We start from the raw sequence: 16606 nt of genomic DNA, 5'->3' as shown, positions 1-16606 counted from the left end.
ACCTGGTCTCTTAAAAAAAACAGTGGATGGAACTTGTAGCAGAGAATTTTATCTACTTCTCATCCTGCTTGAGAATACTCTTTGAGATGTTCCCTTGGAAAGATGAACAGAATGCTGCATCTGAAGCGATTTCTTCCCACCTAACACTCTTAAAATGATTGGAGTCTAAACTTTGTCATTCATTCCTAATTCTGGAGCTCTGAGGTTGAGGGGTTCAGTTTGGTGAATAATTGGGTTTAAGTTTTAACATTTTAGTAATAGTTAATTAAAGCCAACATACATACGTTAAACGCCTGACAATACGTTGCAATTCCTATGCACTGGGACTCGTACCCAGCATAAACCGTGCTTTGAGCAAGAATTGGTCAACTACCTGAGATCTCTAAAACAGTCATTTGAATTACTAATTATATAAACCACAAGTCTCTTCGAATTGTTAATTGCCTAAATTTACTCTAAAATTTAGTTAACGCTGCAGTGCCTTTATTATTTAAAGCTTTTTTTTTTGGTGGAGGAGGGCCACAGCTACTCCGTAACTTTAAATTTTAAAGCATGAAGGTGGTCTGGCTAGTATTAGCGCTTGAGTTGGTAGTTACATAGGCTGCTCTTGAATCATACTGTTTTCTTTGCCTAGGATTAGCACTACAGGTACATATTTGTAAAATAAGCATTAAAAGTACTTTGTCCAGCTAACTCATGTTGGAGTGACCTTTGTCTTATTAACCTTTGTTATGAAACTTAATTAGAATAAGCCCTTGAGAATTTGGAAGTGAGCTATACTACTAATGTAGTATGTATCCCTTTGGAGTAGGTGAAAAACCAGGGGTCACCTAGAGTCTATGTTTTTGAAATTGAACAGAAACAATTCATCTTAATACTTAGTTTTCATTATGTTTAGCTTAATATGTGTGCTAGTTTATTTGGTGTCACACTTATGTCAATCTCAAGTCATGCAGAAATAGCACAGTCTCAGGGAGGAGGTTAGGTGGGAAATTGATGATACGCTTACATTATTGAGTAGGACTATGCTTTCACATCCTAACCAATTGGCTAAAAATATAAATGATTGAAATAATTTTCGTTAGTTGCCACAGGAATCTTTAATAATAGTTTTAAGGAATAGTAGATTGGAAATAGGCAGATGGGTTATATTCATAATGTTAACCTAGAATTACTCAGAAAATATAACACCTATGTAGTAGAATGTGTTGATTGTAAGCCTAGTGTTAGGCGAACATGTTGAAGATGGGCCAGGACATCAGTAATCACTACTTGGTTAGGCAAGTTATTAGGACAGGGATCGTAACCATGTTGTCAGTTTGTAGTTACCTAATTATTGATAAGGAATACTTTCTTTTTCATGCCAGGATTCAGCATATACTTGCGTCTTGAGCAGGTGCTTTGCTTTTAAAGCTGAATCCTGGGCATAAAAAGCTATATACTGTAGTCGGAAGTGTGAAGTAAATGTCAGTGTAGGTTAGTCTCTAGAGAAATGTCTTCTATAGAGATTCAGGGTTTTTTTGCACCGTTATGGTCACCATACTGTGCCAATGACATCGTTACTCACGAGCATGTCCAGTATGTCTATGTTATTGAAAAATAATGCAGATGTTACAGGCTGGAGAGTTAGCATCTGACAGAAGTGCTGCACCATTGTGGCGTGTTCTTCCTCCTAGTTAACAGTTCCATTCTGAACCTTACAGGAAGTCAAATGAGTTATGTCTAGTAAAATATATGTTGCAAACACTTAAAGCATTGCCACAAATTGGTGTCAGCCGAGACATTTAAAAAAATTTTAAAACAGCAAGAATAGATGTGGCTGGTATAGACACCAGTTTATAAGTGTGACATTAATGCTACAAAAGTTAAAGCATATATGGAGGTGAGATAACATTAATACCTAAAGAGTTATTGGCTTATTTAAATGTCAACTAACAAAAGGAATTTTTTGAGGCAACTTGTATCCTGTATCTCAGTTGTATGTAGTTAAAGATTGGGAGAATCATGGACAAGTACAAGAATAAAAGATTCCAACGTAACTTTTTTTTTCTTGAAAAGTAAAGCAAACAAATGTGCTGATTTACATTTCATCTCCTTTTCCTTAGTCTGTCCATGTGAATGTGCTGTGTGGAAGAGTTAAAGGGTCCAACTAAATGTTCCAGTGATTCCAATAGGTATTCCAAATTAATTGCTGCTTGTCATTTCATAGTTACGTTAGGCTTCCAGAATCACTTTAAATAGGGCTCTATTTTTAAAAGATGGGGGAAGAGAGTAATTGGTAACCAGATGGACAGAGTCTCTATAACAGAAAAAAAAGGGTGTTTCTCTTGCATAGCTGAGGTGAAGTGTGTATTCTGTGTGTTCTTAGCAATTGGCAGTCCTCTTGCTTAGGTTTACAGGTGTATGTGCAAATAGACCTGAGTCCTTTCAAAGTTAGATCATTTTTCTGATGTCATCTATTAAACTTTTGGCAATACATTTGTTTTGATCTCCACCGTACTTGGTAGAGTGTAAGTACTTCCTTACAACGTTCTAATGTCAAACAGTGCATAGGGGGACCTTTCTGTCCTTGGTTGCCCAAAATCTTTTTCATTTCTATTAAATTCACAAATACTTATTTTTACTAGCTTATGAAAATTTGGAAAATAGCTGGACATCCTTTTGGATAATGAAGTGATTAGTTCATATATTGAAGTATATAAAATCAACTAGGAAGTAAATTCAAGACTGAAGGAATGGGAGGGCTTGTGTGAGCTTTGGTTGTATCAGTCCAGGACATGTAATTTTCCATTTCCCTGAAAAAGACTTTAAAGGAGATTTATTTTCCCCACTATACACTCCAGAATGTCTTTAGGTGAACTAAGAGGGCTTGGGCTCTATTCTGATTCCAGATGTAGCTATCAGTTTGCTTAATGAAATATGGGTCTACTCACAAATAAAGCAATTTAATGGTTTCTGAAGAGTAGGCAACTTACGGTTTCATAACCATTTCTGTTCATTTGAGAAAAATAAAACTACAGAAAAGGGAAACATTCATTTCAAAAATAAGCTTTGAATTTAGATGGTAAGGCATATGTTTTATTTCACATGACTTCAGAGTATTGGTGAAGAAACATTTTTATGGAAACTTAAACCTTAAGAAGCCAGTATATGCAAAGAATGATTACATTGATATCCCCTGAGGGTGTGCCATATAATAGGTGACTGATAATATACAGGATTTAATTCTTAGAAGAATTAAGAACAGATACCACCCATTACATTGACCTACCTTTTAAAGTGAACAATAGAAACCTCTCTCAGAATTAGTATTTGCTTATTATCAACATAGAAATACTTAAATGTCCTTATTTAGAACATAGAAGCATAGGGCAAATGCAGTGGTTGAAAGCACTGAAAAATATTTGTAAAACATTTGTAGTGCTCACATTATGAACTTCAATACTTTGAAAAAATTATCTTCATAATTTTTTTGTTCTAACAGCTTCCTTTTTAGGAAAACATTTTAAAACATTTTAAAATGGAACTTAATATGCAAAATAAGTTGTGTAAAATACCAGTATTTTGGGTGGTAGAGGATATTGGTATATTGACCTGGGTTGATGACGACTGGAGTATTTTAAGATACCTACTTCCAAAAATTATTTTATTCTAGAGGACCACTAAAAATCAGAATTACAGCAATCATTTTAATTTTTCTACTTTCCTTGTTAAGATCTTCTGCTTACCCAAAGAATAGTGTATATCTTAACATGACTTTTAAAGGGGTGTCTTGATCCCCATCACAGATTTTTATCTAGGAATAGAAGGATTGAAACCCTATTTGATCCCTAGCTCTTTGCTGAAAAGTGCATAAACAGGAATCCTGAATTTATTATATAGACCTCCTCGCATTATATAATCGAAGCAAAGGGAAACCAGCGATGGAGTAGAGGTACGTAGACTAAAGAGATGCTTGCAAATCAAATGATGGTACCTAGGGATAGTCACATTTTCTTGTTGCCAAACTCAGTCAATATAAATCACAAGTCCAGAGAAGAGCTAGTTAATTTTAAATTCCCCGAGGTCCTTTTACTGAGATGGAAAAGCACAAGCAGTCAAGGAAAACCAAAGAGGGAGGGGCGAGGGAAGGGGAAAGTGCATAAAGCACTTAAAAGATTTTTTAAAAGTAGGTATGATAGATAAGCCACAAGAAGTTTGTAAGACTACTAATAACCATAATTCTATTTTAATCAGCTATTTAGCTGGTACCTACTGCTATATCACCTAGTGTGACATTTCGGAATTAATGGAACAATGAAAGAAGCTGTACGCTGGAGATGCCAGGTGCTCATGGAAGGTAGGTTACTCTTACAGTTTGAAATTGTGACGTGTGAAAGTCTGGATGAGAGGAGAAGGGGAACCTGGGCTATTTTTATTTTTTTTTGAGACCGAGTCTGGCTCTGTCACCTAGGCTGGAGTGCAGTGACACGATCTCAGCTCACTGCAACCTCCGCCCCTCGGGTTCAAGCAATTCTCCTGCTTCAGCCTCCCGAGTAGCTGGGATTACAGTTGCACACCACCATGCCAGGCTAATTTTTATATTTCGTTTTTTAGTACAGACGGGGTTTCACCATGGTTGGCCAGGCTGGTCTCGAACTTCTAACCATGTGATCTGCCCGCCTTGGCCTCCCAAAGTGCTGGGATTACAGGTGTGAACCATCGCGCCCGGCCAGGAACCTGGACTGTTTTTTGTCTAGCATTTATTGACTATTTTGTGGATGAGAATGTAAAGATAAAAATGGCCAAGGTTTTTGCCAGTGAGAAACTTAGGCTGTACGTGATGGTACCTGACACTGCTGGTGACCAAGGAAAGCACCAATGATTATAAGACACAAAATAGAACTCTTAAAAGGTGATTGTAGTTCCCAGAAGCTAGTGAGCAAAAAAATGGAAAGTTACAGAGAGGAAGTAAAAAAGCCATTCCAAGTGAAACGAAAAAGTTTGAGTGGCAGCGTGGATACGGTATAAAGGTCATAATGTGCCAGGAGCAGTGGCTCATGCCTGTAATCCCAGCACTTTGGGAGGCTGAGGCAGGCGGATCACCTGAGGTCAGTTCAAGACCAGCCTGGCCAACATGGTGAAACCCCGTCTCTACTAAAAATACAAAAATTAGCCAGATGTGGTGGCATGCACCTGTAATCCCAGCTACATGGGAGGCTGAGGCAGAAGAATCACTTGAACCCAGGAGGTGGAGGTTGCAGTGAGCCAAGATCATGCCACTGCACTCCAGCCTGGGCAACGAGAATGAAACTCCATCTCAAGAGGAAAAAAAGGGTCACAGTGCATTGAAGGTTTAGCAAAAAACTAAACACAGTTTGGACGTGAAGTTGGATGGTAGGGTAGACATTGGTAGGAGACTGGAAGTGTCTACCGGTTTCTCCTTATTGAGGGTGGGTGTTACAGACTTTAGTAATTTATTAATACACTTGTAAAATCTTAATAGCACAAGAATAAAAATTATCATCATGTAAATACATGAAGCATTTAAAAAATAATCCAACCGAATGTGTTACAAATTTGTTTTTATCCAGGTTTCCAGTTTATGCAAACTTCTGTGAAAATGAGCTAACCTTGTTATTGGTGAAGACATTGGAAATTTTACCAGCCAAGAGAGAGCTTCTCTCTTACTCAGGGTAAGATGTAATTGCAGTGTGCTAGTGCTGGAAGGGACCTGTTTTACATGTTACGTATGTTACACGTCAGCCCTCCACGTCCTTCAGTTCTGCATCCTTGGATTCAACCAACCGTGGGTTGAAAATACTGGAGGTAAAGACAAAAAATAACAATGAAACAACAACAACAACAAAAAAAGGAAAATAATAACTATATTTACAGGGCATTTATTTTATATTAGGCATTGTAAGTAATTAGAGATGACTGAAAGTATATGGGAAAATGTATGTAGATTATATGCAAATATGAGGGCATTTTATTTCAAGGGACTTGGGCCTGTGGATACCAAGGGATAACTGAGCATAAGTGGCCTGTCCACAGTTATCAGATTATTGATAATCTGATATTTCCCACATACATGCAGTGCTGCCTCTAAAAACATGGTTGAATATCCTATGGATTTTTTTTTTTTTTTAAATTCGAGAGGGAGTCTCTGTCACCTAGGCTAGAGTGCAGTGGCGCAATCTCGGCTCACAGCAACCTCCGCCCGCCCCACCTTGGGTTCAAGTGATTCTCCTGCCTCAGCCTCCTGAGTACCTGGGACCACAGGCGTGCACCACCATGCCTGGCTAATTTTTGTATTTTTAGACGAGACAGGGTTTCACCATGTTGGCCAGGCTGGTCTTGAACTCCTGACCTCAGGTGATCTGCCTGCCTCAGCCTCCCGAAGTGCTGGGATTACAGGTGTGAGCCACCGCGCCCGGCAGAATTTTTTAACAATTATTTGGTTATAACTAATTTGGATAATGTAGACTGCATGCAGCTTTGATTTGTGCCACTAAGAGTGGGCAAACTGTCTTACTTTTTGTGAATCAGTAAAAATTTTCCCTCAACATGTGTTTGACAGTGTCATTCACTGCTAAGTTAAGGCATTTGGTAAACCACACAGCCTCTGCATCATAACCTTCCTAGCGACAGCCACAAGAAAAGGTGGGCATGGGAGGGAAAATGTTCTTGTGAATAGAACTGGAGCAAGCTCCATTTTTCTTTAGAAAAAGATGTAGATCAAAATAATATTTTCTTCTTTGCTATTTCTGTGCCTTCCATGGTATATCAAAATAATAGGACCAGAAATGGCCACAATCTTGTTGACTGCTGGTGTCTTCCCCCCAGTATTTCTTTAAGCATTTCCTAAGCATCTAGCTTGTGTTTTGTTATATTTAATAGATTTTCTTAAAGTAATTGTATAGATTAAAACCAGGAATAACTTAATTTTCCTAGAAAGGGAGAATTTCTCCAGAGAATAAATCCTGAGGATTTAGTTAGATGCTGTGGGTGTTCTTGTATTTTAAATATTTTAATGGGAGCAGCTGATTGACTTTCAAATGGATTGTTTACATTAATAGTAATACTGCAATTATTTTTCTATTGCATCAGTCTGCCAAACAAGTTCCATGTGCATATTTAAATTCAAAACTAATTATACTTAAAAATTTAAACCCTGCATACTTTCCCAAAAATGTTTAGGGCAGTTAAAAACAACTCTTTTGGAAGATGACTCACATTTTAAGAAATGAGAGAATACTTTCAAATGATGAATGCATTTAAAAAATAATTTGCAAAGTGATAAAGTCCCTTCGTTTTAAATCTTTTAAGAAGTCAGTAAGTAGTTGCTGCTTTTTAATGGGATACTAATAAGGTTGAGGTTTTTGTTAAGGGAAGTTTACTTATCATTAAACTCTATACTTCCTACTACAAGGAAACTCTTTCCAAGTACATTAAAACACTAGGTTTTATAATTCTTTCACATTTTAAGTATGACAGGTCCACTATATGTAACATGTAAGAATGCTATCCTGGCAGTAGACATAGCGCCAGAATAAACTGGCAAGTTTTCATTCCAGACAAGTGGGGGAAAAAATGACTACAACTTAATTTATTTGATTGAGAGCTTATTGCACATGAAATGTTTTGTGTGGTTGATCTTAATTAACTTCGTTCACATCGACTTTTCTATGCTCAAGATTGTTCAATTGCTGCTGTTGCTGTTGTGTTTTCTTTCAGGATCGAGGTGGGTACCTTCATATAATATCTTCTTTTTAATTTCTTCTCTGGCAATTCTTTGCCGGATTCTTTGCTTTGCATAATTATACCTACAATGAAACCTTGGAAGAAAAGAATATGAATAAATTGTTAATATAAAGTCCTACAGAAATTAATTTATGAAATTCTCTATAAATCACACAGAACATAAATACTTACAGATGACTACCCTGAGACTGAAAAATATGAATATTCTAATTTATAGTGCTATTTTTGGGCAGTTTTGGTGTCAGAATACTATCAACACATTCTTTTTTATTAGGAAAGAAAAGGATGTCTACATAACAATTTGTAAAGTGATAAAATCCATTAGTTTTAAGTCTTCTGATAGCATTGGTTATTATAAGAAACTAGTATTTGCTCTCATTATTAACAGGATAATAATGCTATGTCTACATAAAATTATTTCTATCACCTTAAATAGTTCACTGCAGAAATTCATGTATAAATGGAACCATATAGTGCGTACATATCGTACTCTTAGGTCTGGCAAATACTTGAGGCTCATCCGTATTTTCACTCATCAGTGGTTATAAACACATTCTTAAAGTAGCATTTTCAGATATGAGTAAGCAGGGATGAAGTAAGTATTAGGGTAAGGGAAATGGCTGAGGCTTTCCTAAGTGAAGTGTAAAAACCACAGCTTTCTTTTTAATGGAATATCTAATACGCATTTATGTGTTCAAGCATTTTAAGACAGATTTCCATGAAAATGTCCTTAAAAGTCAAGATTCTTCATTGAGGGTGAGTATCTCACAATGGGAGATTCCTCTGAAAAAACGTGCTTTTTGAGTTAGATAACCTATTATGAATACTTAGCAAACATACCAGCATCCCAAAGTCACCAAGATAAACCCTCCTACTCCAACATCACATGATCTTTTAATTCTGCCTGTCAAAAATAAGCAGAACGGTCAATTAGAACATAAATGCCTGTTGTAATTGCCTGTTATATACATTACTCCATCTAGAAAAAAAACTTTCATCACATAGAGAAATGCTTTTTTTAGTACATAGAGAAATAAACACAGATACTCACTAGTGAACAAAAAATGTCCAAAGCCAGCCACAACAGATCCTAATGAACCATACAATATTGAATCCCGGGCGCAGGGAATATTTTGAACATCTAAAAATCCTCGGAGCTTAAAGGCCTAGAATGAAAAAAAAAAACCTAGATTGAGTAAGAAAGTATTTCATTTTGGGGTGGTTTGGCAAAAATGACAACACCATTTATTTTGTTGTAGTTAAGGGTTTAAACTAGAATATGTGCCATGTGACAACCTAAATCAGCTTGTATTATCTTTGTACAGCTTTGGTGTGCAGTCTGAATCTTTAAATCTGAAAGCCTTAAAAATTGGACCAGAACACCCTTAAGCAATAGGGTAACTTTTATGGCTATCACTGAAATTGAAAGCAGCATAGTTTGCTTCAATAACTCCAATAATTTGGGAAGCAGAAAAAGTAATTTGAGTCATGTTTGCTTATGTAGTGCCATTTAAAAACCTTTCATATTTTATTAACTAGGTTAACATCAACTGTGGTTGTAAGAGTAAATGTTTCATGTTAAGATAAACATGGACAATATATTAAACTCTAGTCTCTTTTCTTGCCTGTGAAGTGAGGCTGCACTTGATTATATTTGATTCTTTGTTCATAATACATGGTAATGATAGCTAGGTGTGGTGAAAAACCCGCGGATCCAAAGAGCGGGATTTTTATCTCAGATCTGCCGCTAACTTTTGTATTCTATAGGCTACTTTTATCTCCATGGTCTCAATCTATAACATGAACGGGTTGGGTTAGATGACTGAAGTTTCTTCAAGTGCTAAAATGACTTCTTTTTCTACAGTCTTCATTGGATTTATGTATTTCTTTTTCCCAATATGTTTAACTGGGATGTCTGTCACTCTAGGGCAGCAAGACAGACATTTGAAAGAACAGTCACACTGCTGAACTGGCATTTCTGTCAACACAAAAGTTTAGAAGTCATTGTAACTGTTTTCTAAAACTTGATTCAGTATGTATCAGATTTTCAGTAAGGCTGCTTTTAAAAGGAACCACTGTCCATTAGTATTTGGGGCAGAACATTAAAACTAGAAGAGGATTCTATAGGATGAGGTGATACCTAGAAGGTAATATATTGTAAGGCAAAAGAGGTTAGAAGAAACGGGGAAAGGACAGTAAAAGGCAAGTCAGATTAAAGATTGAAACATGAAGATATATATTCTCAATTGTATTTCTGCCTATGTTTGCTTCTTTGGCTCAAGCATCTGTTGGAAGAGACAAAATGTGATTTGGTTCATAATAAAGCAAAATTATTTACTCTTGGATCATTCTATTCCATTTTTTCCCTCTCCCTCTCTGGCCCCCTGCTCCCAACTGCATGCCTAACACAGGATTGTTTCAAAGCTTTGCAGTACAGTTCTTCACATTACCAAGAGGTTGGGGGATTTCATTTAGCAAAAAGACTTTTCTCCTATCGGCATGAAAGCTCAGGGGATATATGATCATGCGGGTAGTGTTATGCAAATGGGGAATGCTGGACTTACCGCTCCAGTCCAGGACTGCCCCTTAACTAGCCTATTTCCCCAAGGATGGGCTGCTGGGACCAGAGGGTTAGTACCAGTTTTATCTCTAGTCTTAGGTGCAAAGATGCGAGTGCGAGACCAGCTTCTACCACAGTGTAGAACTAAGTATTTTCTAGTCCCACTCTCAGATTCTGATTTAGATTCAATGGAGTCTGTTTAGAAAACTCCAGGTGGTTTTTTCTGATGACTATCAGACTGGGGAAACACTGCTTTAGGAAATCTTAATTTTTAACAAAAGTAAATTTGCAAACAATAGGAAAATAGCTCAGCTGGCTTTAAAGGCAAATATCTAAATAGAAGCTACACATCCTATTTAAAATAGTGCCTTCTGAAACAAACCCAATCCCCAACAAAACTCTCTGATCTAAAATAATAGTGGTTGATCTCATAATTAAGAGCTGCTGGTTGTGGGGGTGGGTGGGTAATAGTGCCAGGCTCTCTACATGTTTTGTAATTCTCCAGTCTCTGTGAGATTACCTCTGAAACAGGCTTGGGGACTTAAAAGCTAATAATAAGAGTTGGCAGGAGTGGAGGTAGAAGTCGGTTTCACCCCAAAGCCTATGACATTTCCATTGTGCCAAACCACATCATTAAGAAATAACCAAGGCTGAAGGGTTCCGTGGCAGCTTTCCAGTTGTCACATGTCTAAGAAGTAATACAATTCAGTACATAAATCCCTGCAATTTCTATCAAAATGGGAAGAATATGCAACAACTTGAGCCTGTATACCTTTACAGTCAAGTACACTGAACTGTAAAATGCTCAGAAGTGCAGATGAATAAAGGATCCTGGGCATAACTCCCTTTGAAGTATTCTATTTATATATGGAAATATTCTGTTCATAATATACATGCCTTAAACATTTCTATTCCTTAAGTAGCCTGCAAATTTAAGATTTAACTCTTTGCCACTAACAAATAGGAACCCTTAAAAATAAATTAAGGAAATGTTAGATATTTTTAAAGAAATTTAGAAAAGCAGCTTTACCAGCTCACCCTGATGGATCTAAGGAAAGCTCAAGAGATTTCCAAGCCAGAATGTCAATAAAGTATAGAAACAGATCTGATCAAATTAGAGCCAGTTGATGTTCCACCACTAAATCTGCTTCAGTGTCCGTATTTGTCTTTCCTCTGGTTGCAAAGGATGAATTGCAAAGGAAGACTGTCTAACACCAGTCTTCCCACTTGGGCACTTGATTTCCCTCTCCCGTACTCAAGGGCTTGGCTTCTGTAGCTACCCCTTTCATTTGCACCGTTAGTTTTTTTACTTGCAATAATTTACTATCAACCCTCTTGACCAGGCACAGTGACTCACGCTTGTAATCCCAGCACTTTGGGAGACCAAAGTGGGTAGATCACCTGAGGTCGGAAGTTTGAGACCAGCCTGGCCAACATGGCAAAACCCTGTCTCTACTAAAAGTACAAAAATTAGCCAGGCATGGTGGCACATGCCTGTAATCACAGCTATTCGGGAGGCCGAGGCAGAATCGCGTGAGCCCAGGGGGCGGAGGTTGCAGTGAGCCAAGATGGCACCACTGCACTCCAGCCTGGGCAACACAGCAAGACTTCCTCTCAAAAAAAACCAAAATTCCTCTGTACACCCCTCTCCCCTCATCAGCCTCCTAAATTACCATCCTTTCGGGGCAAAACTTTCTGAGTTTAAGTGTGCTTTTCTACTTAAAACCTCCCATTCTCCCTTTAACTCACTTAAGTGAGGCATCTATCCACTGAACTTGACACCAGTCAAGACCTCCAAAAGGGCCGGGCGCGGTGGCTCAAGCCTGTAATCCCAGCACTTTGGGAGGCCGAGGCGGGCGGATCACGAGGTCTGGAGATCGAGACCATCCTGGCTAACACGGTGAAACCCCGTCTCTACTAAGAAATACAAAAAACTAGCTGGGCGTGGTGGCGGGCGCCTGTAGTCCCAGCTACTCGGGAGGCTGAGGCCGGAGAATGGCGTGAACCCGGGAGGCGGAGCTTGCAGTGAGCTGAGATCCGGCCACTGCACTCCAGCCTGGGCGACAGAGCGAGACTCCGTCTCAAAAAAAAAAAAAAAAAAAAAAAAAAAAGACCTCCAAAAGACATCCACTGAAGTCTGCATCTCAGCATATGTGGCACAAATTATCCTTTGTTTTTGAAACTTTTTTACTTTTACTTGGCTTCAAATACGTCTCCTGGTTTTCAATTTCATTGACATCTTTGTTGCTGCTATTCCCTCCTGATGTTGAAGTGCCACTCTTACCTCCTTAGAAATCGTCTCTTCCTAGGTCTCTCAAGGCTTTCAATTAAATGCCATTATATCATGACTCCAGATTTCTCAATCAAACCCTAATCTCTCCCAAGCTTCAGCCTCATTCATCTGCTGAATGACACTTTTATGTATAAAAAGCACCTTGAACCTAGTATTTGCAAAATACATTTTCACCTCCAAACCTGCCTCTTAATGGCACACTACTCAACCAATTTTCAGACCCAAAACCTAAGAGTCATCCTTGATTCCTTCATCAAATTCACGTTCAATGTATTAACAAGTCTGGAAGGATCTACATTCTAAATACATCCTGAGCCAAACCACTGCCCACCAACTTCATTGCTAATACAGGTTGAGCATCCTAAATCTGAAACTGATAAGACACTAAAAGAAAATTTTGGGGTTTTTTTTGAAGTGGGAAGCTCAACCTGTCCTATCAAATTACCATCTATCAACAGTACCTTTTCAGATCTTGATTCTACTCACAAAAATGTGTACCAGATGACTATAATAAATCCTCTGTAGCTTTCGATAATGCTCAGAATCCTTATCATTGCTCCAAAGGCCCTGCATGATCCCGTGCTCTTTCACATGCCACTTTCGGCCACTAGTGCCGGCACCGTGGCCTCGCCATTCCTCTAACAAGCTGAGACGGTTATTACCGAACACATGCTGTCTTCCTCCTCGTCTCTGCATCACTGGCTCGGTAGAAGTCTTGCTTATTGATTCTCCCAGTAGAATGTCAGCTCCTTAAAGGGATTTTTCCTGTCTTGATCAGTCTAGTACCTAGTTTAGTGCCTAATACTCAGTAGGCACTCTGTAAATATATTTTGAAAGGGTGAATTAAGAATTTACCTGAATGTGAATTTACATGTACGAAATTTCACATTTTAAAGTTTCCTGAAGGACAAGAATGTGGCAGAGGACAGATTTTAGGGGCTGGTTCTATCAAGGTATGCCAGCTTGGTAACTCCCATTTTTACTTTAGGTTTGCTAATTCTTAAGATAATCCTCCCTGGGTTGTGCTGTAATGATCACTGACAAATTCTTTTTAAAAAAATACCACAGGCTTCTTTTCTGACAGTACCTTGGGCTGTTAATTCGTCATAGCTTCTATTAATTTAATTAGCTTTTTGATGGGCTCTGATAGGTAGTACTGTTTCATGAGCCATTTTTTGTTTTTTGGCCTCCCACCTCTGACCATGCTCAGTTGGAGGCTTATAACTATCTTCATTTCAACAACTACAATATTGTTTTGCTACTTACTGATGGGCCAATTAAATAGGTCAATGTTGATCCTTTTTTTTTTTTTTTAATTTCCAATGGATTAAACCACCTTTATGACCTTTAAAAAAAGCAGCTGTCTCCTACCAAAAGTCCCATTCAGGATTCCAGTGTTTTATCACAAAACTGAATCTAGGATTTACTGTGTGTATGCAAGGATCTTTTTTTAAAAAAAAAAAAAACCACTAAGCTTATTCCAAATGGGCAGTGTATGGGAGAGTAAAAATAGATAAGGCACCAGTAGTACGTCAACTGACAAAACCTGTTGGCTATTAAGTATGAAAACAATCTATACAATATGTGTTAATATTAACCATATGATCTGATGTCTTGGCCAAATTTAGATGGAAGCCCACCAGAGAAGCAAGCAAGAGCAAGAAGTCAGCACAATTTACAAGCTGAGAGAGTATCTTAAAAGTATATATTAGGAGCCGTTTAGCACACAGTGGGTCTTCTATAAATACTTGCTCATGATTAGCCAGTGTTACGATCTCCATAGTTTATATTAAAACTTTTTTCCTCTTCCATTATCCTTTTCTGAATACCTGTTCTGCCCTGAGAATATAAATTGGGTTCCCTGCCTTAATAAGGAGCCCACGCAAGATCATTTATTGCCTTCCAATATGATAAGTGTAACGACGTACAGGATTCCTGGGAAGATGGGGAAAGTACCGAAGTCGGCTTTGGTGAAACACAGGGGCCCTTCCAGGGAGAGCGCTTGGTTTAGCTTTACTATACCAAGAATTTGGGTTTTATCCTTAAAGAGATGGGATGGGCTGCTACGACCGGATGTTAGGCAGAGGGATGAAAACTGTCCAGTTTACAGACTGGAAAGGGCCAGCGGATAACAGTGGAAGGTGGATTCAGGAGACAGTACAGGGACACCAGCTAGGGAGGCTACTGGTGATGGAGAAGAAAACCATCTCATCGTAGTACAATCAAGTCATCCCTCATCAATTACTTACTCCTGTGTTAAAAGTGATGCATACAACGTGTTAAAGACAAGGCACCTGTCCTCAAGGAAGCTTTAATCTCTACTATTAGCCTTTACTAGCAAATTACAGTGCAGTGCCCTTAGCAGCAAAATTTTCTCGCCAAAAGATTCAGTATTGTTAGTTTATTTCATAATGACCTGTAGTAAGTCATTAGTACTACTGGTCCCCTCCTCCCCCTAGTTTTGGTCAATTTTGTCCCGGCAACTTAGATTAAAATGTTGGGGGCTGGGATAAGGACTAGGAACAGTTAAGTTTCAAGCCCATGGGTGGCAGAGAAGCCAGTGGCACGTGCTCCGGGCCTTGGAGCTCCGCGGAGACCGTCCTTACCGCCCACCCGCGGCGCGCGCCCCGCCGACCCCCGGGTTACCTTCCTCTCCTTGGGCTCACTGGGCTCCGGCGCGGCGGCCATGAGGACGGCTCCGCGACTCCACCCGCCCTCACCGCCGGGGTCGCCGGAGCAGAAGCCTGGCCAGCCGCGCCCCTCCCCGTCCCGCCCCCTTGCGCCGCCGCCTCCCGCCCCGTCCCCACGCGCCGGCCGCCATTTTAGGGAACGTTCCTAATATTCCGCAGTGGCCGCACCGGGACGGGCTGGCGCCTGGGCTGTCATGTCCTTTGTTCCATCGAACGGGTCACACTTTCTTCCCAGCCCGGCACACAGCCTGCAGGGTCGGGAGCACGGAAGGAGAAGGGTTCGGGAAACAAACCGGCTCCCGGATTCCTGGCGGGGCGGGGGCGGAACCGAGCCATACAGCTCCGCTTCCCGCCCCAGCCCCCTCCTCCGCCCCAACCGCCATTTCTAACCGTCTTCTCTGGCGCGCGTGCTCACGTGCACGAGCCCCGGGCGCGCGCCGAGGGGCGGGGCCGCGGCGGAGGGAGCGGGCGCGGCGCCGCTGCTTTGTCCCGCGGGGTGGGCCCCGCTGCGGGGGTCGGCGCAGCCCACAGCCCGCCCCAGCCCACCGACCCGGAAGGCGCTCCGCGCTGGCTCGGCGGCCCTCGTCCCCTAAGTGTCCTTTGTCCTTCCGGCCACGGGACGAGCCATTGGTGCCGGGGCAGCCCCACTCCGCACCAGCAGCCATTTAGTCCCCAGCGCCTGCCTCGCGCAAACGGGGCTCCCACGCCCACCCCACTTCCTCCCTTTTATAGTTTCATTACTAAGTGGCTTTAAAATAGCACCGCGCAGTTCGCCTAAAGGAGACTGGGGACAAAATGGAGGGAGCAGCTCGCTAATGAACTTGCGTCAGGACGTTGGTGTCCGCGGGGAGGGCGCGCGTGGGGCGAAGTCTTCCTGCGTCCCCGAGGAAAAATGCCTCTGCAACGTGCATTTTTGATGTGAAGTCGTGTTCCACGTTTCACTCTTCCCTACGACTGCGCCGTAACGTGAAACAAAATACTGCATATTGGCGAGCTCAAATCGAGAACGCGTGCGTGCAGGGTCGAGCCCATTTTTCAGCCATCAAAATAATACAATGCAATTTCTTCTAGTATTTATAATTTTTCCCCTTTAACCTTATGCCTGCTTTATGTACTTTTACATTTCCCGTTCAGGTTATATGTATTTCAAAGGGCACTCTTGGGAGACTGGACTTGTAGAGTATGTCATTGTGCAAAGTCATGCTGCTTCGAACTCTGCTGCTCGCTGGCACACAGCAAGCGCTCAGTGTTAACGATGTCGAATTCATAAGTACTGTTCATTGGGCGGATTCTTATTCCGTAACGACCTTACTTGCA

The 16606-nt window shown here is 40.4% G+C and overlaps 1 protein-coding gene across 3 annotated transcripts; it reads right to left on the bottom strand.

Annotated features, from left to right (window-relative positions):
- Nucleotides 1-5548: 5548 nt before the first annotated feature.
- On the bottom strand, nucleotides 5549-15984 carry COX20 (cytochrome c oxidase assembly factor COX20). Of its 3 annotated transcripts, XM_037986090.2 has the most exons (5): nucleotides 15246-15373; nucleotides 8798-8912; nucleotides 8587-8650; nucleotides 7735-7820; nucleotides 5549-5802 (listed from the first exon to the last, which is right to left on the bottom strand). In XM_037986090.2, exons 1-5 carry the CDS (start codon nucleotides 15285-15287, stop codon nucleotides 5759-5761), a joined length of 351 nt encoding a protein of 116 aa, XP_037842018.1. In that variant the 5' UTR covers nucleotides 15288-15373; the 3' UTR covers nucleotides 5549-5758. The 3 variants fall into 3 exon arrangements, 2 of the variants coding, with proteins under 2 accessions (XP_037842018.1, XP_007988198.1); XM_007990007.3 differs by lacking the exon at nucleotides 5549-5802 and having other exon boundaries at nucleotides 7577-7820; nucleotides 15246-15537; XR_005236216.2 differs by lacking the exons at nucleotides 5549-5802; nucleotides 7735-7820; nucleotides 8587-8650; nucleotides 15246-15373 and adding an exon at nucleotides 15458-15984 and having other exon boundaries at nucleotides 8803-8912.
- Nucleotides 15985-16606: the final 622 nt, after the last annotated feature.

The sequence above is a fragment of the Chlorocebus sabaeus genome, chromosome 25 (genome assembly GCF_047675955.1).
Source record: "Chlorocebus sabaeus isolate Y175 chromosome 25, mChlSab1.0.hap1, whole genome shotgun sequence".
Lineage (NCBI taxonomy): Eukaryota > Metazoa > Chordata > Mammalia > Primates > Cercopithecidae > Chlorocebus > Chlorocebus sabaeus.
This window is presented reverse-complemented; position numbering and strand designations above follow the sequence as displayed.